General features: G+C 44.9%; 3 protein-coding genes across 4 annotated transcripts; 1 reads left to right on the top strand and 2 right to left on the bottom strand.

Moving 5' to 3' along the window:
* On the bottom strand, positions 1–1,519 carry LOC121456879 (C-C motif chemokine 4-like). Of its 2 annotated transcripts, none has more exons than XM_041665393.1 (3): positions 1,444–1,519; positions 629–743; positions 1–88 (listed from the first exon to the last, which is right to left on the bottom strand). In XM_041665393.1, exons 1-3 carry the CDS (start codon positions 1,517–1,519, stop codon positions 1–3), a joined length of 279 nt encoding a protein of 92 aa, XP_041521327.1. The 2 variants fall into 2 exon arrangements, with proteins under 2 accessions (XP_041521327.1, XP_041521328.1); XM_041665394.1 differs by having other exon boundaries at positions 1–73.
* An 11,282-nt stretch (positions 1,520–12,801) lies between these two features.
* On the top strand, positions 12,802–13,856 carry LOC121456913 (C-C motif chemokine 3). The gene is made up of 3 exons (XM_041665458.1): positions 12,802–12,877; positions 13,434–13,545; positions 13,766–13,856. The coding sequence occupies exons 1-3, from the start codon at positions 12,802–12,804 to the stop codon at positions 13,854–13,856; spliced, it is 279 nt and encodes a 92-aa protein (XP_041521392.1).
* A 2,527-nt stretch (positions 13,857–16,383) lies between these two features.
* LOC121456908 (C-C motif chemokine 3-like) lies at positions 16,384–17,456 on the bottom strand. The gene is made up of 3 exons (XM_041665444.1): positions 17,381–17,456; positions 16,726–16,837; positions 16,384–16,505 (listed from the first exon to the last, which is right to left on the bottom strand). Exons 1-3 carry the CDS (start codon positions 17,454–17,456, stop codon positions 16,415–16,417), a joined length of 279 nt encoding a protein of 92 aa, XP_041521378.1. The 3' UTR covers positions 16,384–16,414.
* Positions 17,457–25,974: the final 8,518 nt, after the last annotated feature.

The raw sequence follows: 25,974 nt of genomic DNA, 5'->3' as shown, positions 1-25,974 counted from the left end.
TCAGTTCATCTCCAAGTCATTCACGTACTCTTTGACCCAGGGCAGGCTGGGGTCAGCACAGACTTGTTTGCCCCTTCTGGTCAGGAATCTGGAGAAGAAGAAGAGGACAGATGAGAATCCCATGGGACCTTAGAGGACATCTACCACTGTCCTTTGCCTGTGATAGGAAACTCATTCTGTTTGAGCATTGTTTCTATGGGCAACCACAGTAGATGGGATCCCTCCTGGATAACCTTGACCCGTCTAGACTTCCTGTAACTCTGAGCCCTGGGTGTGTAGCTGTGATCCCAGGGGTTCCCTATATCAGGAAACTATGAGTTTTAGGATCAATATGACTAGGTCGTCCAATTTTTCATTGCTCCTTGAAATGGCCTTTCTACATATAGTATGCATCATTTTTTATTGCTTCTGGTTTCATAGCCTCTGGATATTATCATTCTCCTCAAGAGTGTCCCCTTCCCCATTTTAATGACCGTCCAGCAATTATCAGAACTTAAAAAGGGACATCACAACCTCGCTGTTCTCTGGCACAGCTTTGATACTTAGAACTGAATCCCTTCTGGTCGATAGTCCTTTCACCTGCATCTGGCCCTTTTTGAGTCTTGCCCTCACCCCAGTGGATACTTACACCACAGCTGGCTTGGAGCAGAGGCTGCTGGTCTCATAGTAGTCTATCACAAATTTGCGAGGGAGCTGCGAAGAGGTGTAAGAAAAGCAGCAGGAAGTGGGAGGGTCAGAGCCCACTGGAAGAGAAAGCAAGTGTAAGGTCAGACTTGTGCCTGGTGCTATCCATTCTAATCTTCACTGAGCATCCCTATCACTAGAGCTAGAAACATGGTGCCCTGAATGCGTGGCCATCCACCCAGAGTGGGACTTTTACTCTAAAATGACCATCCTGGAAGAAGAGAAAAAAAATTCTAGAAGATTGAAACTGGAGTGAGTTTCTGAACATCTTCCATTTCCTTCATCTTACAGGTGGGGAAATCAAGGCAAAGAGACAGACAAAACCAGAGAGAAAGCCAATTCAATATCTGGCTTCCAGCCCATATTTTCCCTTATTGGCTGTTAATTCTTTTTTCCCTTTCTTTCTTTAAAACAATTTTTTTTTCCAGACAGGGTTTCTCTGTAGCTTTGGAGCCTGCCCTGGAACTTGCTCTTGTAGACCAGGCTGACCTCAACTCACAGAGATCTGCCTGCCTCTGCTTCCCCCTCCCACCCAGTGCTTCGATTAAAGACATCTACAACCACCACCTGGCTCAACTGTTAAATCTTAAGGAAACAGGAGCTTAAGTAGTGATGTTTTGTAGTTTCTACATTTAATGCCCAACTCTGCAATACTCCCAGCTCCCTTGTGTTCCCTCCCAAAACCCCGCTGTTGTGTTGGCCGCAGCTGGAAAACTGAACCCACTGGGTCTCAGAGCAGCAATGGAAGAATCAACTTACTTGGTGCTGAGAACGCTGGAGTGCAGAAGGCAGCTACAAACAGGAGGAGAGAGAGGGTATATGCACAGAGCTTCATGGTGTTGCTGCAGGAGGAGTCTGTACAGGGTTGAGACTGCAGAGCCCAGAAGCTTCAGAAGCTGACTGAGTGTTGTGCTGCTCTGAGTTGGAAACCCCTCTTTATAGGGACTCTGGGGCTTGGGAGAGAGGTTGGGGGTGTAGGGAGGAAAATGGAATTTCCTGAATAAAGGTGATGTCATGGCATCAAGAAGGAAACTGAAGTTGGCCAAAAGTGAAGAGCTCCTCCCTGTTTGTCTTCTCCCAGCAGTGACATCACGGAAGAGAAAGGAGGGAGCTGGAGCAGAGAAGTGGGGTGCACGCTGGAGGGGGAAGTGGTACACCAAAGAGGGTGACTGAGATGGGTGTGTGTGAGAGAGAGAACCCCAGAGGAAGGATGCAGTGTTCACACTTGCTAGCGAGGGCTTGTGGGAAAAAACCCACTGCACTTGGTGGTGAAGCCTTCATGGCAGCATTTCCAGGTTGTCTGGAATCTCTAGAACAACCATGGGGTGTGACCACAGACAAAAGAACCTGACCATTCCAGACTTTTCCACACACAAAAATATCATCTGAACAGCAGCATTCAGAAGGGTTGGTTTAAGAGAGAGAGAGAGAGAGAGAGAGAGAGAGAGAGAGAGAGAGAGAAGGATTTCAGGATATTTTATTGCAATGATAAGAGATGCAGAAAAAGATACCAAGTTTGGGAGTCCCAGATAAAGAATGTTCTAGTACACAAATAAGGATTGATACCTAGTGATATGTATATCCTACCGACAGAATGTGTAGCCTACCTAAGCATACAGCCATTTTTTTGCCAGTCCCTAGGAAATGCCTCATGTTCCTAGCCTGTGGGGACCTGTGAAGGAGATCCAGCCTACCAAGGCTGGGGGAAAAGTCAGAATCAAAGTAGGGCAAATGAGGAAAACTGGACGAAGGATCCAGTCTTGTTCACCTTTGGCTCCATTACGCCAACTCACCTGCTTCCCCCAGTCCTCTCAGTGCAAGAGGCTCCTCTCAGAGACAGAACATAATCAAATAAGGAGCCAGACCTCCTGGGTGTTTCCAAGTTAAAAGTTGGAAAGGGCAGAGCAGAATCCTGGGGTCCTATTGGTCATTTCACAAAGTACAAGCTTCTCCTACCTCACTGTTCCTCTTCTTACCTGTCTCTGCTGTTCTTTCTGTCCTCAGCCTTGTCACCTAACTCCCTGGTCGTGTGTTCTGTGTTCACCGACAACATAGAAGCTGGTCTTTCTCAGGACATTTCAGGGTTGATGCAGTTTCGTGGTCACACATCAAGGGTTTGGGTCTTGGCCTCTTGGTCTGCATGGACTTCATTTTCCATGGCATTTCAATTCAGGCGACATCCTCCTTGTCTGCTGTTTGTCAGGACAGAAACCCTGGAATACAGTCTCATTGTTTCCTCAAGAAGACCTAGCCTGTTGATGCACGGACAGTGACAGAAACAACCGTCCCCTGGGGTGGAAAATAAGGAGGGCAAGAGAGGTGGTAACAGGGCATCAGGGAGTCTGAGGATGAAGGCTACCATTCATGTAAAGATAGAGTGCTGAAGAAGGCTGAAACTCGTCAGGTTAAGGAGGAGCCTCTACCTACATCAGGCAGCGTGTTCATGTCTGTTTCACTGAGGGGCTGCCAAGCCATCTGATCTGGGGCACAGGAGGATGGCAGATATGAATGGATGATTGGTCTATGGATCTCATTGTAAGCAGGGCATCCTCAGAGAAGGCAAAGACTATTCCAGAAGGTTAGAATTGAGTGTGTCTCAGACTTTATCACATTGCTTTCATATTACAGAAACACCAGGGCATGTGGAGGACTCCCTTAAACCAGTGGTGTGGGGCAGAGACCATCCACAGTCTGACTCCACGCTGGTCCTTTCTTCCAGTGGTTGCTAACTCTCAGAAAGTGGGTACTTGAGTATTATGACTGTCAATAGGGTACCAGAGGGCAGTAGACTCTTGGGAGAGATCCAAGATCCATGGAGGAAACAGAAAATGTCCATGTGGATAGCTTGGTTCTCCTCTGAACAATGTGATGGTTAGGACTTTTAAGGAGACCACTGAGCACTGGGAACCCAAAGTGGGAGCATGCTTGGATCTAGGGTATTCCTAGAGGGCAAATGCTGAGAGGGGAGAGCACGGTGAGCTATGGCACAGAGCCTTTTTCCAAAGATAGTAAACCAAGAACTGATATTGCCCGTGTGGTATCTATGTCACTTGGGGAAATGGGAGCAGACATTGAATTGTGGGAGGAGGAGAACATAGATGGTTACATACAGTGCAGGTTCAGAGCAGCATCTGTAGCCGAGGTACCAGCTGTAGTAGCCCATCAGCTACTACCAGACCCTGGCCACCAGGCCTTAGTCCCCAGCCACAGCCTCCTCCTCAACTGTCTAGAGTAAGAGGGCAATGATTTGTAGGGTGTACAGTTCCTGAGAGAAGCTGCCAGTCTCTCCAGTTTGGGTGGACTCAAGAAACTCTCAGCCTTTCTTAGGAAGTCACTGCCTTTGATGCTTGTACATGTGTTTCTGCCCTCTTCCTATTCTCCTGAGAGAAGACAACAGCCTGGTAAAGCTTTACTGAGCACCTATTATGTGACAGGGGCTGTGTCAGTGTTGAAGGACTGAGCACCTACTATGTGACAGGTTCTGTGTTAGTGTTGGAGGACTGAGCCCCTACTATCTGTTGGGGCTTTTTCAGTGTTAGAGGACTGAGCACCTACTATGTGACAGGGGCTGTGCCAGTTTTGGAGGTGTCTATTTTAAATGTATGAATCACGATTAATAAACACTCAGGGTCAGAAATTGGGGTTTAACCTGAATATCTTAAAAGCAAAACAGCCAGTCACTAGCTCTTATTTTGCCCTCAGTCTGAAATAGTAATCTTGCCTCCAGGAATCTCAAGAGAAAACTATGTCTGAGAGCTATCTCCCTACTCCCCATTTTATATTCCTCTCTAGGGCTGGGATTAAAGGCATGCACTTCCAATTTCTATGGCAACTAGGATGGCTACTGGGTATAAGGTGTGTGTTACCATAACCTGAAATGGATGGCTGACCAGTGGGACTGTTCTATCGCAGATCTTTAGGCAGTCTTAATTCATTAAAATAAGATTGAAATGCCACTATAAATGGTGGTTGCGAAGTGTTGAGAGGGGTGCCAAAATGTGAGGCTCGGAAGAGGGACAGCAAAAATATAAGAGACAGGGTGAGGAGGAGTGTAGTGGGAGGGTGTAGTGGGGTGCAGTGGGAGGGCAGGGAGGAGTGCGGTGGGAGGGCGGGGAGGGGTGCGGTGGGATAGTGGTTAGTGGTGTGGTGGGAGGGTATGGAGAGGTCTGGTGGGGAGGAGGAGTGCGGTGGGAAGGTGGGAAAAGGTGCGGTGGGATGGTGGAGAGGGGTACTGTGGGAGGATGGGAGAGGTGTGGTGGGAGGGTGGGGAGGAGTGCGATGGGATGCTATCTTGGCTGTTGTACCCCTGAACTCACAGCAATTATGACAGGCTGTACAAGATCTGCTCAAGGTCAAGCCAACAAAGCAGTCAAAATGTGAGCAGGCAGGCAGCAGTGGGCTCAGTGGGTAACAGGGAGAGGGAGAGAAGGTGGGGAAGGAGAGAAGAGAAGAATAGGGAGGACAGAGAGGAAGAGATGGGAGGAGAGAGAAGAGTGGAGAGAAGAGGGAGAGGGCATATTAAGGGATCATCATAGGTACAGGGGGGATTAGGGTGGATTATGGGTATATCGATGTGTACATATGCCAAGTTGGCAAAGAAGGAATAAGATAAAAATGCAAAGTGTGATTTTTTTTTAAAAAAAGTTGTTTGTCTTTTACCAAAAGTATGTATGTTGGTTGTAAAACTTTTACAAACTATAGGAAGGCATGAACCTTAAATTTTAAGGTTTAAAATTTAATACTTAAGACTTAAAATTCTGTATCATTCTGTACCTGACCGTTAGCACTTATATTCTTTCTTACATCAACATGCCTCTCTTCCCATTGTTGGTTCATATTCTGCAGAGTTACCAAAGACTGAGTCACTCCTGAAATAGAGTATTGATGAACATGCGGAATCCCATGATCAGAAGCCCTAACATTGTGTTTAATGCATTAATACACACGTAGGTCCATCCATTCGATTGTTTTGAACCTTTCTCTAAATTGAGCTGAGAACTCCTAGCTAGCCAGAGAGTGGGTGTTGGTTGTTCAGGAAAAATATGAGCTCTTACAAGTGAGATGTATTTATTATGTCCTATGACAGAGTAGGGTAGGTAAATACAATGGTAATGTACTGTATATTTCAACAGAGTAAGGAGAAAGATCATGAATGTTTTCACCACCAAGAAATTACCCAATGGATATACAGACCCTGGTTGGGAATCATACAGTAATTCACATTAAAATACTATATGGTGCCTGTAAAGATGTAAAGTCTGTGTTCCAGTTAATAGTCAATTAAAATAATTAAAATTATTTTAATTAAAAACTTGGAATTTACAAAAACCAAGTAAATGATAGTAATTGCAGTTAGCACTTAACACAGCTCTTCACCATGAGTCAGTACCAGCCTAAGTACTAACCTGTTCTGTTCTCCCAGTGGTACTTTGAAGTCGGTATCATTATTAGTTTCTGTCACACATGAAAGCACTGAGCACAGAAGGTGACTAACCTACAGAACACACAGCTGATACGCCACAGATTTGGAAATGAAACCAAGGAAGTCTGGCGCTAAGATAAGCAAGTCTGAGAAGGAAACTCACTTCTTTGTAAATTTCTGTTAAAAGCTTAACAGCCAAGTCCAGTCAGTTTGCTGCGGTCTCTTGGTTCACATGTCTTGAGCAATAGAATGCATCAACTTCTCTCTCTCTCTCTCTCTCTCTCTCTCTCTCTCTCTCTTTTTTTAAATTTAGAATGTTTGGTCATTTTAATAGTTTTCCAAGAAAACGGGAGGGAGGAAATGAACACATGTGATATGACAGCAGGGGGCACCGTGGAGGGATGGGGGCAGCAGGGAATGGGAGTGGAGAAGAATATTTTACATATAAGGAATGAAGATATTGGAGGCTGGAGAGATGGCTCAGTGGTTAAGAGCACCGACTGCTCTTCCAGGGGTCCAGGGTTCAATTCCCAGAACCCACATGGTGGCTCAACTGTCTATAACTATATGGGATCCAGTTCCCTCTTCAGGTGTTCAGACAGACATACAGACAAAACACCCATAAATATAAAATAAATAAATTTTTTAAGTAGTAAAACTATATGTATACCAACAAAAACAGAAATTGTCTTTATTGGTCTCACTATGGATCCCATGGCTGTCATGGGATGGGCTCGTGCCCAGGCTGTTTCATTCGGCCCTGTGCTGGGCACAACAGTGATCCTCTGCCTTGCACAGTGGGCTCTCATCACAGACAGCTGCGGGCAGTTCGCAAAAGCATCGTCTTGGCAATCAAGAAGTCTGAAGAACGGCTTGAAAGCCAAGTAGATTAGCTGGGGCCAGGTCACAGGGAAGTTTCCATGTCACAGGAAACGTCATCAGAGTGGATTTGAGGAATGTCACAGGAAGAGTAGACTGTCTGGAGGGGCTTAGCAAGACCCTTTGGTGAAGTTGGGAGGAAACCCTGCTTCTAGTTTGCGGCTTGTGGCCCTGCTGAGTAACTCAATGAAATGATTACTAATAATAATCTGCTACACTCATAGTTTGGTGCCTAGCCCAATAGCCATCAGAGAGGCTTCATCCAGCAACTAATGGGAGTAGATGCAGATATCCAGAGCCAAATATTAGGTGCAGGTCAGGGAATTCTGCAGAAGAGGTAGGGGAAGGATTATAAGAGCCAGAGGCGTCAATGGCACCAGAAGAAAACCCACAGCATCAACTAACCTGGCTAGTAAGGCTCATAGAGACTGAACCTATGACCAGGGAGCAAGTGTGGGACTGACCTAAGCCCTCTACATATATGTTACAGTTGTGTAGTTGGCTGCCTTGTTGGACTCCTATCAGTGCGAAGGAGCTGTCTCTGACTCCTTTGCCTGCTTTTTGGACCCTTTTCCGCAAGGTGCCTAATTTTACTGCATCTTGATATGCTATGTTTGGTTGAGATCCAAGGGAGGACTACCTATTTCTGTAGAGAATCGGAGGATTGGATCAGGATAGCAGGGAGGAAAGGCTAAGGAGATTGATGGTCAGCATGTAAAATATCAGAGCAGACAATTTAAAACATATTTAAAAAGAAATTATTCAAGTTGATTTCATTTTATTTTTTGGTTTTTCATATTTATTTGTTTATTTGTTGTTGTTTAAAGATTTATTTTGGGCTGGAGAGATGGCTCAGAGGTTAAGAGCATTGACTACTCTTCCAAAGGTCCTGAGTTCAATTCCCAGCAACCACATGGTGGCTCACAACCATCCGTAATGCCCTCTTCTGGCCATACACACAGACAGAATATTGTATACACAATAATTAAATAAATTAAAAAAAAGATTTATTTTACTTTTAATTATATATATGTGTGTGTGTTTATGTGTGGGTACGTGCAGCTGAGATCAGGTACTCATGAAAGTCAATACAACCCATGCCTCTGGAGTTGAAGTGCAGGCACTTGTGAGCTGCCCAGCATGGGTGCTGGGAACAGAACTCAGGTCTCTGCAAGAGCCCTTTCTTAACACTGAGTCATCTCTCCAGCACATCCCCACATCAGCTTCAATTTCCAGTGTAGACTAGGGGAGGTGACTAAATAGTTGTAGGAAGTTGGAAGTTGTGGGAGCAGAGAGAGGAGTCAAAGCGACTGTGACTTCCTGGCCTCTGACTTGGAAGCTTGATCAGACAAGATGTTTTCAGAGAATAATACAGAAGTCAGGGGGTGGATGGAGTCTAGTATGAAGATATACAACCAGATCTACAGATCTACAGTGGATGTACACGCAAACACACACAACAGAGGAAATGGCAAGAACTCAGGCAAGAAATGAAGAGCTCACCACAAAATGAAGGGATGGAATCATGAGTCCTTGCCTCTCCTGGATCAGAGATGGAAGCCTAACTCCAGGATGCTGTTTCTGCCTGTATTAATGACGGGTCCTTGCCTACCGCAACCGATGGACAGCCCAAGATCGACCTAACAAGGTGTTATTATCAATTAGCCCATTCATGGGGCCACTGCTAGCAACAAGAGCAGAGACTGATACCCAGGGAAGTGGAACCATGGTGGGGAAACTAGAAAGAAATCAATGGACAGAGCTGGATCATGGGAAGTGCAGGAAGTGAGAAAAGGCAAGAAGAGCAGTCGGAGGGAAGGATAAAGAAGAGGAGTTGCCCCTCCAGACTCCCTGGGCTCATAAGTAGGATACTGAACTCTGGGAAGGCTGAGGAACGGTGAATCTAGGATACAGATTAAACCCTCGACAGCAAGGAGGCATCCATTGTGTTGACTACTGGCTACTTTCTGTTATGGCTGCTAATTGATCACGGTGTTTTCCCTAGAGAAGAAAAGATCTTGTCACTATGCTCTTTTTTTTTATCTTTCTCTTTCCTTTAGTATTCAACTCTTTGATGAGTTTCAAGCATAATAAATTTTACCCAATCTGTGATTTATTCATTTACCAAATATACCTTAAACCTCACTATGTTTCAGGCTTTCTTGCTTTGTTGAAGATTCAGTGGAAAATATTGCTGATCGTGACCAGTTCAATGTGTGACCCCAAGCAAGCCATTTTTCCTGGAAATACCAATCTGTCACCTACAGACTCATCGAACTCAATCCTTCCATGACTCATTCAATGTGTATGCTAAACACATATTAGGCATATAAGTATGTCATTTTCTAATCCAAGTGAAAACACATGGTAAAGACTATTTCTGGTTTGGGGATTGATATAAAAATCTTTACAACCCTATAGACACTGAGGATTATATATTCCATCCATTGCCTTCATTCAAAAGAACTAAATTAGTGACTTGGTCAGGAAACCCACACTGTTAGAATCGACATGTACTAGGATGTCTTATCCAGATTCTACCAGTAAGACATGGTCTGAATTTGTTTAAAACCAAAAGGACATCATTCAAATTTTAAAACAAAACTTTACATGGATGACCGAGGACCCACTGCAGTAAGTGTTGTTATGCTGAAAATAGAAAGTGTCCCGTGCTCAAAGTGGCCGACATGACAGTTTTCACTTCCTCTTCCAGCTCAGAAACTAAATGATAGGTACAAAGGTGGCTTCTGAAGAAGTGAGAGAGTGATGGGGGGGTTGGATGACTGAGGATTTCTAGCTTAACAGTAAATAGATAAAGAACATGGACTGTTAAGAAGGTCCTGATGCAATTGGACACAGTCAGGGTGTGTTGTTTTGGGAGACAGGGTCTCACATACCCATGGTTAGCCTCAAGCCAATGATGTAGCTGAGGATGACCATGAACTTCTGGTTCTGATGCCTCCAGCTTGAGAATGCTGCGATTACAGGTAGGTCTCCCCACTCCTGGCTTTCCTGGGAGGTAGTTTCTAATGAAACTAGTGATTATGACACTTTTCTTTAGAATTGATAGCAAATGGGAAGAAACGTGGATGCCCCATCCCTGGTAAAAACCACTATTGCCTTTTCTTTATGCCTCTTACTACCAGCTTTAGCAATCACCAGAGAAAATAGAAACAGCCTGTGTGCTTTACAGACTGTACGAGCAGAGGACTAGGACCCAGGCCTCTACAGGCACCAGTCCACAGCCCAAGGTCAATGTGGGAAATTTCACAAAGCCTCACTACCTAGGTAAAAAACTACAGGAAGGTAATGGCTGTCAGATAGGGACAATTGGCTCTCTCCGGGGATGAACTTCCAATGGGTTATCCAAATCCAACTGCTCTGCCCCTAACACATGTACGTAAGAGCAATGCGAGATGGACTCAACAGGTAACAGAAATGAGAAGAGAAGGAGAGGTCGTGAATGAGAGGGAGTTGGGAACCATGGGGGAAGTTAGAGAGGGGGAGGAGTGGAAATGATGTAATCCCTTATGTGGGGTCCAGCGGAGTGTCAGTCTGAATGAGGAAGGAAGGAAATCGAGTTCAACATGACTCAATAGCCCGTGTTGGATCAAAGTTCTAGAGTCTGATATACGGCAAATTAAAGTATAGTACAGTTTAGAAAAATGTTTCCTGGTGTAACACACACTCCCCTGTGCACAAGGAAGCATGATTATAATGAAACCTCTTCTCAAAATATGTTTCACTTCTTCCATGAAGATGGGTTCTAGAGATAGGCTACATGCATTATCTCATGGGCCTATGGAAGGATCTGATGTGGTCTCGGTCACACAGATAGCACTTGAGGTCCTTTGGGCCACTAGCCACTTCCTGCCATAGTGGTGGGATCTTGGGGGAGTCCCTGGACATTGGGGTACTACATAGGCCACCTAGACTAATAAGTATCTACAGTGGTAATTATGGGGGCTCAGGAAAACCCCTGGGCATACAAATAATGCTGAGACCATTGCCCACCTCTGGTATTGCTGGTAAAACCTTGGTATGGGCTACCCTACAGACAACAGAGATCTCCAGGCTATTAGCCGTCTCCATTTGCAGCCTTCTGTGTGGAACACAGGCTGTACATCTCTCCCACTAAAGAGACTCCCCTGTGTGTTTAGCACTCTTGGTTTTCCAGAGCTTTCCTGTGAGACAAAGACATTTGTGCTCCCATCAACACTACTAATGTGTGTAATTCTCAAGAATTTAAGTGAAGAAATGCTATACCGTACCAATAGGAAATGTCTAAAGGCACAGGATTGAAGTGCATTTTAAGGCATTAAACTTAGCTTCTCGTCAACAGCAATTAATTTCCTTTACCATAGAGATGAGAATTTTTTTAAACTTTATTGATTTTTATTGTATGCATATGAGTGTTTGGGTGCATGTATGAACCTGCGATAGTCAGAACAGGTCTTGGATTTCCAGCAAATACAGTTACAAGTGGTTGTGGGCTGTCACGTGGATGATGGACACTGGACTCAGGTCCTCTGCAAGAGCATCCAGTGCTCTAACTGCTGAGACATCTCTCAAGCCCCTGATATGAGAATTCCTGAAACAAATTCTTAGAATCAGGAAAGGTCAATCTTAGCGAATCTTTGATGCTGTCAGCAGCACCTCATATTGTTCTGATGGTGTTCACGTTGGGAGACAGGCTGTGAAATGTCCCTTGTTTCAAAATGCCTTAGAGGGATGACAAGATTTCTTGGCAGGCAGTATCAATTTCTATATACACTTGACTCTCTGAGTTCAATCCCTGAAAAGAAGAGAAAGATGGCAGGAATCCTGTCCTCAGGCCTTCACATACATGGCACATTCATGCACACAGAAAAACATTTGTGCCCTGATAATAACCAGTATAAAATAAAATTCACGATGTAACTCTATGGACACTTAGAAAGCAGCGACTTCCTATGGTGTGTCCTTATTTTGCTTATGTCTGAAGCGCTCTACCATTTTCTTGTATGAAATTGATGAATTGCAACTCCTGAGGGGAGAGTTTGGAGCCAGCTCTCTCTATGTCTAAAGATGCCTTCATAATTGCGGTGTTTCAAAAAACTCTTTCTTAGAAAGGCTTTTTCTGGATTAATGGGCATCAATATTTTTGGCTCCTCATGTATCAACACCCACACCTGAAACATCATTATGATCCCCAAATACTCCCTACCCCAGTGGCCTAGTCACTCTGTAGCTGATGGTTGGACAAATATCTGAAATGTGACCTCAAGCCCCCTACAGCTCTAGCTGCGAATGTTTTAACTCAGCTGCTCATGGTGGTGGGGGAGGGGCTGCTGTGCCACCATCCACAACTCTTCCATCCACGCGGTTAGAGAAGCTGAGAAATGACAGTGTATCCGTTCCATGGTGAGGAATTGGGCTAGAGTGTTCACTAACAGAGCGGTTTCTATCACAGGGACCGGCTCAGAATAGCCATGGGCTGATATTGTCCTAGCTCCTCCAGCTCACCAGAAAAACTAATTTTTCCTCAAGAAGTAAGAATAGGCCACGAGTTGAGAGCTGAAACTATACCTCAGAGATTCTATTATTGGATATCCTGAGCCCTGTGTGGTCACCAAGGACCCTGGGTTGTGCAATATCCAACAGGACACTATTACTGTGCTGAAAATTTCCCTCCACACCCCCGGATTCCATTTCCCCTTCTGCCAGGGTTGCCTATAAAGAGAAGGGGCATATGGCGTCAGACACCAGCAGGACACAAGCGGCAGTGAGGACGGGTCTCTGCTGACAAGCCCCAGCTCCATCACCTGCTCTACATCATGAAGGTCCCCACAGCTGCCCTTGCTGTCCTTCTCTGCACCATGGCTCTCTGTAACCAAGTCTTCTCAGCTCCATGTGAGTCCCCATCGATACAGCTCGTGTCCCCACTCTGGTCTTGAGCAGACCACAGCAGTCTTTTCTGTGGCTTCAGAGTCTACAAGAGAGAAGAAACTGATCTTTCTCTTTAAGATTTTTATTTTTCTCTCTTTGGGGAGGGGATGTCTAACCTTTTGAAGGTACCTGGGACTTGGATTCAGAGTGAGGGAGGTGACTGGTGTCAATCACTTACCAGCCAGCCCTAGGATGCCTAACTCTGTCTCTGGGATGCCTTAGGCCATGCCCCAGGTGTCCTTTGTTAATTTCTTGTATCAGAGACAGCTGTGGAAGGGACATGGGGTAACCCACAAAAAAAGAGAAAGCCCACAGTGGAGACAGAGAGAGGGAGGACGAGAGGTAGAGAGAGAAATGGCGGGGTGTGTGTGTGGGGGGGACAGAGAGACAGATAAGGAAGGCATTTCTGGTTCCAAATGTGGTCAGAGCCCCCTAGCCTTCCTTACCCTGTCAAGAAGTAGTATTCCCCGATTTTCCTGCCCTATGTTGACTTGAACACATTCTGCCTTTCCCCCTACAGATGGTGCTGACACCCCAACCTCCTGCTGCTTCAACTACAGCAGGCAGATTAACCGCAGATTCATTGCTGACTATTTTGAGACCAGCAGCCTTTGCTCTCAGCCAGGCGTCATGTAAGATCTGTACTCCTGTGTTCCCTTACATGGTGGGATTGGAACAGGGTGAGAGAGGGTTTATCAGCCAAGGAGGGGAAAGCACAGGATCCTTACAGGGGGCCAGTTAGAGAGGCTCTCTAGGGCATCTCTTTGGATAGGGGTCTGGATGGAGATGCCACAGAGGACCTCAGACTCTTCTATAGGTTGTTTAATTTTTGACCCTCATCTCTCTCCACAGTTTCCTAACTAAGAGAAACCGGCAGATCTGCGCTGACCCCAAAGAAACCTGGGTGCAAGAATACATGACTGACCTGGAGATGAATGCCTGAGAGGCTTGGAAGCAGTGAGGAACCATGAAACATTCATGGGCCCTGTGTGGAGCAGGGTCCTGAGTTTCAGAAAATCCCAGCCACCTCCACAGCTCTATCTCCTGTAAACTGTTTGCTGCCAAGTAGCTACACTCAGGGACTTTCAACTTGAATTCTAATTTAATTTAATATTATTTAATTTTGTAAATTATTTTATTGTCACATTGTGTTTGTTGACAGTGGGAGTGGCTGTCACCAGCCTGTTCTAGGTAGATACAGTGATAAGATCACATGCTGACAAAGAAACAATGGATGCTTTGTTTACACAGAGAAATAATAAATATGCTCTTGTATAAGTGACTGGAATTGAGTTTTATTTTATTTCCTGGAAAATCAGAATTACAGATGAAGAGGAATAACAGCAAATAATAAAAAGATGTAAAATAGAATCAAAAGTTATATTTTAGGTCACTTTCTTCTTCATCTATATTTGGTTTTTCAAGTCTTGCTGTTGTAGGGTGTTTAGGTTTTACTGGTGTCATTTGCTCTTTGTTGTGTTGTTTGTGTTCTTACCTTTTCTATTCATCTTTTCTTCTAATAGGTGTGGTTGTTGCTGTCCGTGATTCTGTTGATTAATCTTCTCCATGCCAATGAATCCAAGGCTCAGACGCTTGTTCCTTGTGGTACAGTCAGTGCCACGGTTCTATTACCCCATTGGTCACTCCGTGTTCCAGAAGGTCACTCAGCACTCCTGGGCTTTGCTCCACTCCCTTGGAGTTTGCTGTCTCAGGCCTGCTCTAGCCTAGGTTGTCAGCTCAGATCTGTTTCTGTCAATGTTCCTGGTCTGGATCCATTTCTGTAGAGGTCTATGGCTTGGGGTTGGTCCTGCAAAGGTCTCTGGCTCTGGTCTACTCTCTTGTAGGTCCCAGACTCGGGTGCACCCAGACCTGCAGTGGATCTGACTCAGGCCTATTCCTTAGTGGTCCCAGACTCATGCTTGAACCCACAGAGTTTCTAGTTCTTGCCTAGTCCTTTTATGTCTCAGACCAACACCCAGACCCATAGAGGTCGTGGCTCAGGCCTACTTTTTCAGAGGTCCCAAACTCATGCCCAGACACACAGGGGTCCTGGCTTAGGTCTACACACTTGAAGGTCCCATATTCATGCCCAGATCCACAACTGTCTTTGTCTCTGGCCCACTCACTCAGCGGTTGGTCCCCTCTACCTGCTTCTGTGAAGGTCGCTGTCTCAGCTCTGCTCTGCCTGAGGTTGCTGCCTTAGTCCTGACTCCACAAATGTCCCTGGTCTGGATTTGCTCCTGCTCTCATGGAGTTCACTGTCTGAGGCCTGCTCTGGCCCAGGTAGCTGTCTCAGTCCTGCTGTTTTGGAGATCGCTGCCTCAGACCTGCACTAACCCTATGGATATCACTTCCTCAGGCCTGCTCTTTCCAGTCATGTTTGATTCTAACCCTGGTTTCTGGGCTATGCAGCCTGTGGGTTCTGGCACCCCAGGTATTGTCAGACAGATCTGAACATGTATGAGGAGGTACAGTGCTATTCCGTGGACCTGAACACCCCCAACAACTCTCAGGGTTATCTCCCTGCTTCCTTCCAGACCGCGACTCCCCCTGCTCTCTGAAACTTGTTGGGTGTGAAGTTTATGGGCTCAAGCTAGCTAAGGCTGTGTACCAAGTCAGCATGCCTAATCGCACCACAGTGGTCCTTAAAGCAGTGGACTTAAGTGGTCAAGATCTGGATAAGACCGGGTTAAGGAGTGAGACTTGACTCAAAAGAAAAACAAAAAGCCAGATCAAATGGACAATGTACAAAAAACCACCAAGTTTAGAGTAATCCTCTAAACTGTTCTTAAGAAAGCTTAATTCCTGGGATGCAGAATTAATTTGCCACTTGATGATGTTTATTTAAAGGGTGACCTTTTCTAGAGCAGGTTCATTATGAGTTGATTCACAAAATAGCCACCATTCCAGTGGTCCAGCGCCATACTTCCAGTATGAAGGGGGGTGCCCCATGGGAGCCCACCCATTTTCACCTTCCCAGCCCTTCCCACACCCCTGGATTCTATTTTACATCTTTTTAATATTTGCTGTTATTCCTCTTCATCTGTAATTCTGATTTTCCAGGAAATAAAATAAAACTCAATTCCAGTCACTTTTATAAGACCATATTTATTATTCCTCTGTGTAAACAAAGCATCCATTGTTTCTTTGTCAGCATGTGATCTTGTCACTGTATCTACCTAGAACAGGCTGGTGACAGCCACTCCCACTGTCACCAAACACAGTGTGAGCAAGGGGAGAGGGAGGGGATGTTGGAAAGTACCCTGAGATCGTTCAGAACTAAGAGTCACAAACACAAGTGTGACAATAAAATAAATTACAAAATTAAATAATATTAAATTAAATTAGAATTCAAGTTAAAGTCCCTGAGTGTAGCCACTTGGCAGCAAACAGTATACAGGAGATGAAGCTGTGGAGGTGGCTGGGATTTTCTGAAACTCAGGACCGTGCTCCACACAGGGCCCATGAATGTTTCATGGTTCCTCACTGCATCCAAGCCTCTCAGGCATTCAGCTCCAGGTCAGTCATGTATTCTTGCACCCAGGTTTCTTTGGGGTCAGCGCAGATCTGCCGGTTTCTCTTAGTTAGGAAACTGTGGAGAGAGATGAGGGTCAAAAAGAGGATCATCCTATAGAAGAGTCTGAGGTCCTCTGTGGCATCTCCATCCAGACCCCTATCCAAAGAGATGCTCTAGCGAGCCTCTTTCACTGTACCCTGAGAGGATCCTGTGCTCCCCACTCCATGGCTTATAAAACCTCCCTCATCCTGCCCATACATCCCCATGTAAGGGAAAGCAAGAGAACAGAACTTACATGACGCCTGGCTGAGAGCAAAGGCTGCTGGTCTCAAAATAGTCAGCAATGAATCTGCGGTTAATCTGCCTGCTGTAGGTGAAGCAGCAGGAGGTTGGGGTGTCAGCACCATCTGTAGGGGGAAAGGCAGAATGTGTTCAAGTCAACATAGGGCAGGAAAATCAGCCAATACTACTTCTTGACAAGGTAAGGAAGGCTAGGGGGCTCTGACCACATTTGGGAGCAGAAATGCCTTCCGTATCTGTCTTTCTGTCACCCCCACCCCCTTCTCTCTCTACCTCTCTTCCTCCCTCTCTCTGTCTCCACTGTGGGCTTTCTCATTTTCTGTGGGTTACCCCATGTCCCTTCCACAGATTTCTCTGATACAAGAAACTAACAAAGGACACCTGGGGGATGTTTTAAGGCATCCCAGGACAGAGTTAGGCATCCTAGGGCTGGCTGGTAAGTGATTGACACCAGTCACCTCCCTCATTCTGAGTCCAAGTCCCAGGTACCTTCAAAAGGTTAGACATCCCCTCCCCAAAGAGAGAAAAATAAAAATCTTAAAGAGAAAGATCAGTTTCTTCTCTCTTGTAGACTCTGAAGCCACAGAAAAGACTGCTGTGGTCTGCTCAAGACCAGAGTGGGGACACAAGCTGTATCGATGGGGACTCACATGGAGCTGAGAAGACTTGGTCACAGAGAGCCATGGTGCAGAGAAGGACAGCAAGGGCAGCTGTGGGGACCTTCATGATGTAGAGCAGGTGATGGAGCTGGGGCTTGTCAGCAGAGACCCGTCCTCACTGCCGCTTGTGTCCTTTTGGTGTCTGACGCCATATGCCCCTTCTCTTTATAGGCAACCCCGGCAGAAGGGGAAATGGAATCCGGGGGTGTGGAGGGAAATTTTTAAGCACAGTAATGGTGTCGTGTTGGATATTGCACAACCCAGGGTCCTTGGTGACCACACAGTGCTCAGGATATGCAAGAATAGAATCTCTGAGGTATAGTCTCAGCTCTCAACTCGCGACCTATTCTTACTTCTTGAGGGGAAATTAGTTTTTCTGGTGAGCGGGAGGAGCTAGGATAATGTCAACCCAGGGCTATTCTGAGTAGGTCCTTCTGATAGAAACCGCTCTGTGAGTGAACACTCTCTCCCGATTCCTCACCATGGAACGGAAACTCTGTCATTTCTCATCTTCTCTAACCACACGGATGGAAGAGTTGTGGATGGTAGCACATCAGCCCCTCCCCCACGACCATGAGCAGCTGAGTTAAAGCATTCGCAACTAGAGCTGTAGGGGACTTGAGGTCACATTTCAGATATTTGTCCAACCATCAGCTACAGAGTGACTAGGCCACTGGGGTAGGGAGTATTTGGGGATCATAACAATACTTCAGATGTGGGTGTCGATCCCTGTGGGGAGCCTAAAAAATTTATGCCCATTAATCTAGAAAAAAGCCTTTCTAGGAAAGATTTTTTTGAAACAGCGCAAATATGAAGGCATCTTTAAACATAGAAAGAGCTGGTTCCAAACTCTCCCCTCATGAGTTGGAATTCATAGATTTTATATAAAAAATGGTAGAGTGCTTCAGACATAAGCAATATAAGACACACCATAGGAACTCGCTGCTTTCTAAGTGTCCATAGAGTTACATCTTAAATTTTATTTTATACTGGTTATTATCAGTATAATGCATGTGTGCAGGGCACAAAAGCTTTTCTGTGTACGTGAATGTGCCGTGTGCTGTAACATGTATGTGGAGGCCCGAGGACAGGATTCATCCTTTTTTCTCCTCTTTTCAGGTTTGAACTCAGAGAATCAAGTATACGTAGAAATTGATTCTGCCTGCTAAGAAATCTTGCCTGCCCTTAGGATTTTGAAACGAGGGACATTTCACAGCCTGTCTCCCAAAGTGAATACCATCAGAACAATATGAGGTGCTGCTGACAGCATCAAAGATTCGCTAAGATTGACCTTTCCTGGTTCTAAGAATTTGTTTTAGGAATTCTCACATCAGGGGCTTGAGAGATGTCTCAGCAGTTAGAGCACTGGATGCTCTTGCAGAGGACCTGAGTCCGGTGTCCATCATCCACATGACAGCCCACAACCACCTGTACCTGTAGTTGCTGGGGATCCAAGCCCTCTTCTGACTATCTCAGGCTCGTACATGCACCCAAACACTCATATGCATACAATAAAAATCAATAAAGTTTTAAAAAATACTCTCATCTCTGTGGAAAAGGAAATTAATTGCTGTTGACGAGAGGCTAAGTTTAATGCCTTAAAATGCGCTTCAATCCTATGCCCTTAGACATTTCCTATTAGCACAGTATAGCATTTCCTCACTTCAATTCTTGAGAATTCCACACACTAGTAGTGTTGATGGGAGCATAAATGTCGTTTATCTCATGGGAAAGCTCTGGAAAACCAAGAGTGCTAAACACACAGGGTAGTCTCTTCAATGGGAGAGATGTACAGCCTGTGTTCCACACAGAAGGCTGCAAATGGAGACGGCTAATAGCCTGGAGATCTCTGTTGTCTATAGGGGCAGCCCATACCAAAGTTTCACCAGCAAGACCAGAGGTGGGCAATACTCTCGGCATTATTTGTATGCCCACGGGTTTTCCTGAGCCCCACAATTACCACTGTAGATACTTAATAGTCTAGGTGGCCTGTGTATTACCCGAATGTCCAGGGACTACCCCAAGATCCCACAACTATGGCAGGAAGTGGCTAGTGGCCCAAAGGACCTCAAGTGCTATCTGTGTGACCGAGACCACATCAGATCCTTCCATAGGCCCATAAGATAATGCATGTAGCCTATCTCTAGAACTTCATGGAAGAAGTGACATATATTTTGAGAAGAGTTTCAAAATAATCATGCATACTTGTGCACATGGGATTGTGTGTTACACCAGGGAACTTTTTTCTATACTGTGCTATACTTTATTTTGCCCAAAATAAAGGACCCTATATCAGACTCTAGAAGTTTGAACCAACATGGGCTATTGAGTCACATTGAACTAGAATTCCTTCCTTCCTCATTCGTCCTGACACCCGGCTGGACCCCAAATAAGGGGTTACATCATTTCCACTCCTTCCCCTCTCTAACTTTCCTCATGGTTCCCAAATCCCTCTCAAAACACAACCTCTTCTTCTCTTCTCAAATCTGTTACCTGTTGAGTCCATCTCGCATTGCTCTTATGTACATGTGTTTGGGGCATATAGCTTGGATTTGGATAACCCATTGGAAGTTCATCCCCGGAGAAAGCCGATTGTCCCTCTCTGACAACCATTGCCTGCCTATAGTTTTTCACCTAGGGAGTGTGGCTTTGTGAAATTTCCCCCATTCACCTGGAGCTGTGGACTGGTGCCTTTAGAGGCCTGGGTCCTAGTCCTCTGCTCTTACAGTCTTTAAAGCACACAGGCTGTTTCAATTTTCTCTGGTGATTGCTAAAGCTGGTAGCAAGAGGCATAAAGAAAAGGCAATAATGGTTTTACCAGGGATGGGGCATCCACGTTTCTTCCCCTTTGATATCAATTCTAAAGAAAAGTGTCATAATCACTAGTTTCATTAGAAACTATAACCTTCGCAAGCCAGCAGTGTGGAGACCTGGCTGTAATCCCAGCACTCTCAAGCTGGAGGCATCAGAACCAGAAGTTCATGGTCATCCTCAGCTACATCATTGGCTTGAGGCTAACCATGGGTATGTGGGACCCTGTCTCCCAAAACAACACACCCTGACTGTGTCCAATCACATCAGGACCTTCTTAACAGTCCAGGTTCTTTATCTATTTACTGTTTAAGCTAGAAATCCCCAGTCATCCACCGCCCCCCCCCCCCCCGCATCACTCTCTCACTTCTTCAGAAGTCACCTTTGTACCTACAATTTAGTATCTGAGCTGGAAGAGGAAGTGAAAACTGTCATGTCGGCCACTTTCAGCACGTGACATTTCTATTTCCAGTACAACAACACTGCAGTGGGTCCTCGGTCATTCATGTAAATTTTGTTTTAAAATGTGAATGATGTCCTTTGGTTTTAAACAAATTCAGACCATGTCTTACTGGTAGAGTCTGGATAACACATGCTAGCACATGTTGATTCTAACAGTGTGGGTTTCCTGACCAAGTCACTAATTTAGTTCTTTTGAATGAAGGCAATGGATGGAATCTATAATCCTCAGTGTCTATAGGGTTGTAAGAATTTTTATATCAATCCCCAAACCAGGAAATAGTCTTACCATGTGTTTTCAATTGGATTAGAAAATGACATACTTATATGCCTAATATGTGTTTAGCACACACATTGAATGAGTCATTGAAAGATTGAGTTCGATGAGTCTGTAGGTGACAGATTTGTATTTCCAGGAAAAATGACTTGCTTGGGGTCACACATAGAACTGGTCACAATCAGCAATATTTTCCACTGAATCATCAACAAAGCAAGACAGCCTGAAACATAGTGAGGCTTAATGTATATTTGGTAAATGAATAAATCACAGATTGGGTAAAATTTATTATGCTTGAAAACTCATCAAAGAGTTGAATACTAAAGGAAAGAGAAAGATAAAAAAAAGAGCATAGTGACAAGATCTTTTCTTCTCTAGGGAAAACACCGTGATCAATTAGCAGCCATAACAGAAAGTAGCAAGTAGTCAACGCAATGGACGCCTCCTTGCTGTCAAGGGTTTAATCTGTATCCTAGATTCACCGTTCCTCAGCCTTCCCAGAGTTCAGTATCTTACTTATGAGCCCAGGGAGTCTGGAGGGGCAACTCCTCTTCTTTATCCTTCCCTCCGACTGCTCTACTTGCCTTTTCTCACTTCCTGCACTTCCCATGATCCAGCTCTGTCCATTGATTTCTTTCTAGTTTCCCCACCATGGTTCCACTTCCCTGGGTATCAGTCTCTGCACTTGTTTGCCAGCAGGGGCCCCATGAATGGGATAATTGATAATAACACCTTGTTAGGTCGATCTTGGGCTGTCCATAGGTCGCGGTAGGCAAGGACCCGTCATTAATAAAGGCAGAAACAGCATCCTGGAGTTAGGCTTCCATGTCGGATCCAGGAGAGGCAAGGACTCATGATTCCATCCCTTCATTTTGTGGTGAGCTCTTCATTTCTTGCCTGAGTTCTTGCCATTTCCTCTGGTGTGTGTATGTCCATCCACTGTAGATCTGTAGATCTGGTTGTATATCTTCATACTGGACTCCTTCCACCCCCTGACTTCTTCTGTATTATCTCTCCTCTGAAAACATCTTGTCTGATCAAGCTTCCAAGTCAGAGGCCAGGAAGTCACAGTCGCTTTGACTCCTCTCTCTGCTCCCACAACTTCCAACTTCCTATTTAGTCACCTCCCCTAGTCTACACTGGAAATTGAAGCTGATGTGGGGATGTGCTGGAGAGATGACTCAGTGTTAAGAAAGGGCTCTTGCAGAGACCTGAGTTCTGTTCCCAGTACCCATGCTGGGCAGCTCACAACTGCCTGCACTTCAACTCCAGAGGCATGGGATGCATTGACTTTCATGAGTACCTGATCTCAGCTGCACGTTCCCACACATAAACACACACACCTATATATAATTAAAAGTAAAATAAATCTTTAAAAACAACAAATAAACAAATAAATATAAAAAACCAAAAATAAAACGAAATCAACTTGAATAATTTCTTTTTAAATATGTTTAAATTGTCTGCTCTGATATTTAACATCCTGACCATAAATCTCCTTTGCCTTTTATCCCTGATACCCTGATCCACTCCTCCAATTCTCTACAGAAATAGATAGTCCTCCCATGGATCTCAACCAAACATAGCATATCAAGATGCAGTAAAATTAGGCACCTTGCGGAAAAGGGTCCAAATAGCAGGCAAAGGAGTCAGAGACAGCCCCTTCGCACTGATAGGAGTCCAACAAGGCAGTCAACTACACAACGGTAACATATATGTAGAGGGCTTAGGGCAGTCCCAGGCTTGCTCCCTGGTCATAGGTTCAGTTTCTGTGAGCCTTACTAGCCAGGATAGTTGATTCTGTGGGTTTTCTTCTGGTGCCATTGACGCCTCTGGCTCTTATAATCCTTCCCCTACCTCTTCTGCAGAATTCCCTGACCTGCACCTAATGTTTGGCTCTGGATATCTGCATCTACTCCCATTAGTTGCTGGATGAAGCCTCTCTGATGGCTATTGGGCTAGGCACCAAACTATGAGTGTAGCAGATTATTATTAGTAATCATTTCATTGAGTTACTCAGCAGGGCCACAAGCCGCAAACTAGAAGCAGGGTTTCCTCCCAGCTTCACCAAAGTGGTCCTGCTAAGCCCCTCCCGACATTCCTCAAATCCACTCCGCTGATGTTTCCTGTGACATGGAAACTTCCCTGTGACCTGGCCCCAGCTAATCTACTTGGCTTTCAAGCTGTTCTTCAGACTTCTTGATTGCCACGACAATGCCTTCGCGAACTGCCCGCAGCTGTCTGTGATGAGTGCCCACTGGGCAAGGCAGAGGATCACTGTTGTGCCCAGCACAGGGCCGAGTGATACAGCCTGGACACGAGCCTGTCCCATGGCAGCCATGGGATCCATAGTGAGACCAATAAAGACAATTTCTGTTTTTGTTGGTATACATATAGTTTTACTACTTAAAAAAATTATTTATTTTATATTTATGGGTGTTTTGTCTGTATGTCTGTCTGAACACCAGAAGAGGGAACTGGATCCCATATAGTTATAGATAGTTGAGCCACCATGTGGGTTCTGGGAATTGAACCCTGGACCCCTGGAAGAGCAGTTGGTGCTCTTAACCACTGAGCCATCTCTCCAGCCTCCAATATCTTCATTCCTTACATGTAAAGTATTCTTATCCACTCCCATTCCCTGCTGCCCCTATCCCTCCCCGGTGTCCCCTTCTGCTGTCACATCACATGTGTTCATTTCCTCCCTCCCCTTTTCTTGGAAAACTATTAAAATGACCAAACATTCTAAGCTTAAAGAGAGAGAGAGAGAGAGAGAGAGAGAGAGAGAGAGAGAGAAGTTGATGCATTCTATTGCTCAAGACATGCGAACCGAGATAAGGCAGCACACTGACCGGACTTGGCTGTTAAGCTTTTAACAGAAATTTACAAAGAAGTGAGTTTCCTTCTCAGACTTGCTTATCTTAGCGCCAGACTTCCTTGGTTTCATTTCCAAATCTGTGGCGTATCAGCTGTGTGTTCTGTAGGTTAGTCACCTTCTGTGCTCAGTGCTTTCATGTGTGACAGAAACTAATAATGATACCAACTTCAAAGTACCACTGGGAGAACAGAACAGGTTAGTACTTAGGCTGGTACTCTCTCATGGTGAAGAGCTGTGTTAAGTGCTAACTGCAATTACTATCATTTACTTGGTTTTTGTAAATTCCAAGCTTTTAATTAAAAATTATTTTAATTATTTTAATTGACTATTAACTGGAACACAGACTTTACATTTTTACAGGCACCATATAGTATTTTAATGTGAATTACTGTATGATTCCAAACCAGGGTCTGTATATCCATTGGGTAATTTCTTGGTGGTGAAAACATTCATGAACTTTCTCCTTACTCTGTTGAAATATACAGTACATTACCATTGTATTTACCTACCCTACTCTGTCATAGGACATAATAAATACATCTCACTTGTAAGAGCTCATTTTTTTTTCCTGAATAACCCACTCTCTGGCTAGCTAGGAGTTCTCAGCTCAATTTAGAGAAAGGTTCAACAATCGAATGGATGGACCTACGTATGTTTTAATGCATTAAACACAATGTTAGGGCTTCTGATCATGGAATTCCGCATGTTCATCAATACTGTATTTCAGCAGTGATTCAGTCTTCAGTAACTCTGCAGAATATGAATCAGCAATGGGAAGACAGGCATGTGGTGTGATAAAGAACATAAGTGCTAACGGCTAGGTACATAACGATACAGAATTTTAAGTCTTAAGTATTAAATTTTAAACCTTAAATTTTAAGGTTCATGCCTTCCTATAGTTTGTAAAAGTTTTACAACCAACATACATACTTTTGTTAAAAGATAAACAACTTTTTAAAAAAAATCACACTTTGCATTTTTATCTTATTCCTTCTTTGCCAACTTGGCATATGTATATATCGATATACCCATAATCCACCCTAATACCCCCTGTACCTATGATGATCCCTTAATATGCCCTCTCCCTCTTCTCTCCACTCTTATCTCTCCTCCCATCTCTTCCTCTCTGTCCTCCCTATTCTCTTCTCTCCCTCCCCACCTCCTCTCCCTCTCTCCGTTACCCACTGAGCCCACTGCTGCCTGCCTGCTCACATTTTGACTGCTTTGTTGGCTTGACCTTGAGCAGATCTTGTACAGCCTGCCATAATTGCTGTGAGTTCAGGGGTACAACAGCCAAGATAGCATCCCATCGCACTCCTCCCCACCCTCCCACCACACCTCTCCCACCCTCCCACAGTACCTCTCTCCACCATCCCACCACACCTTATCCCACCTTCCCACCGCACTCCTCCCCACCTGACCTCTCCATACCCTCCCACCACACCAATAACCAATATCCCACCACACCCCTCCTCGCCCTCCCACCGCACTCCTCCCTGCCCTCCCACTGCACCCCACTACACCCTCCCACTACACTCCTCCTCACCCTCTCTTACATTTTTGCTGTCCCTCTTCCGAGCCTCACATTTTTGGAACCCCTCTCAACAGTTCGCAACCAACATTTATAGTGGCATTTCAATCTTATTTTAATAAATTGAGACTGCCTAAAGATCTGCGATAGAACAGTACCACTGGTCAGCCATCCATTTCAGGTTATGGTAACACACACCTTATACCCAGTAGCCATCCTAGTTGCCATAGAAATTGGAAGTGCATGCCTTTAAACCCAGCACTAGTGAGGAATATAAAATGGGGAGTAGGGAGATAGCTCTCAGACATAGTCTTCTCTTGAGATTCCTGGAGGCAAGATCACTATTTCAGACTGAGGGCAAAATAAGAGCAAGTGACTGGCTGTTTTGCTTTTAAGATATTCAGGTTAAACCCCAATTTCTGACCCTGAGTGTTTATTAATCGTGATTCATACATTTAAAATAGACACCTCCAAAACTGACACAGCCCCTGTCACATAGTAGGTGCTCAATCCTCTAACACTGAAAAAGCCCCTACACATAGTAGGTGCTCAGTCCTCCAACACTAACACAGCACCTGTCACATAGTAGGTGCTCAGTCCTCCAACACTGACAAAGCTCCTGACACATA

The sequence above is a fragment of the Microtus oregoni genome, unplaced genomic scaffold, assembly GCF_018167655.1.
Source record: "Microtus oregoni isolate MIOR12 unplaced genomic scaffold, Mior012 000015F_ref0000493, whole genome shotgun sequence".
NCBI lineage: Eukaryota > Metazoa > Chordata > Mammalia > Rodentia > Cricetidae > Microtus > Microtus oregoni.
The sequence above is the reverse complement of the archived record's forward strand: the minus strand, read 5'-3'. Positions and strand labels throughout refer to the sequence as shown.

Excerpts from the sequence above, each read along its gene's own strand:
- LOC121456879 (XM_041665393.1), bottom strand. The coding sequence starts at position 1,519 with ATGAAGCTCTGTGCATATACCCTCTCTCTCCTCCTGTTTGTAGCTGCC. Across the intron at positions 744-1,443 it reads TCCAGCGTTCTCAGCACCAA|TGGGCTCTGACCCTCCCACT; the intron begins GTAAGTTGATTC and ends TTTCTCTTCCAG. Across the intron at positions 89-628 it reads TGCTCCAAGCCAGCTGTGGT|ATTCCTGACCAGAAGGGGCA; the intron begins GTAAGTATCCAC and ends CTTCTTCTCCAG.
- LOC121456913 (XM_041665458.1), top strand. The coding sequence starts at position 12,802 with ATGAAGGTCCCCACAGCTGCCCTTGCTGTCCTTCTCTGCACCATGGCT. Across the intron at positions 12,878-13,433 it reads CCAAGTCTTCTCAGCTCCAT|ATGGTGCTGACACCCCAACC; the intron begins GTGAGTCCCCAT and ends TTCCCCCTACAG. Across the intron at positions 13,546-13,765 it reads TGCTCTCAGCCAGGCGTCAT|TTTCCTAACTAAGAGAAACC; the intron begins GTAAGATCTGTA and ends CTCTCTCCACAG.
- LOC121456908 (XM_041665444.1), bottom strand. The coding sequence starts at position 17,456 with ATGAAGGTCCCCACAGCTGCCCTTGCTGTCCTTCTCTGCACCATGGCT. Across the intron at positions 16,838-17,380 it reads CCAAGTCTTCTCAGCTCCAT|ATGGTGCTGACACCCCAACC; the intron begins GTGAGTCCCCAT and ends TTCCCCCTACAG. Across the intron at positions 16,506-16,725 it reads TGCTCTCAGCCAGGCGTCAT|TTTCCTAACTAAGAGAAACC; the intron begins GTAAGTTCTGTT and ends CTCTCTCCACAG.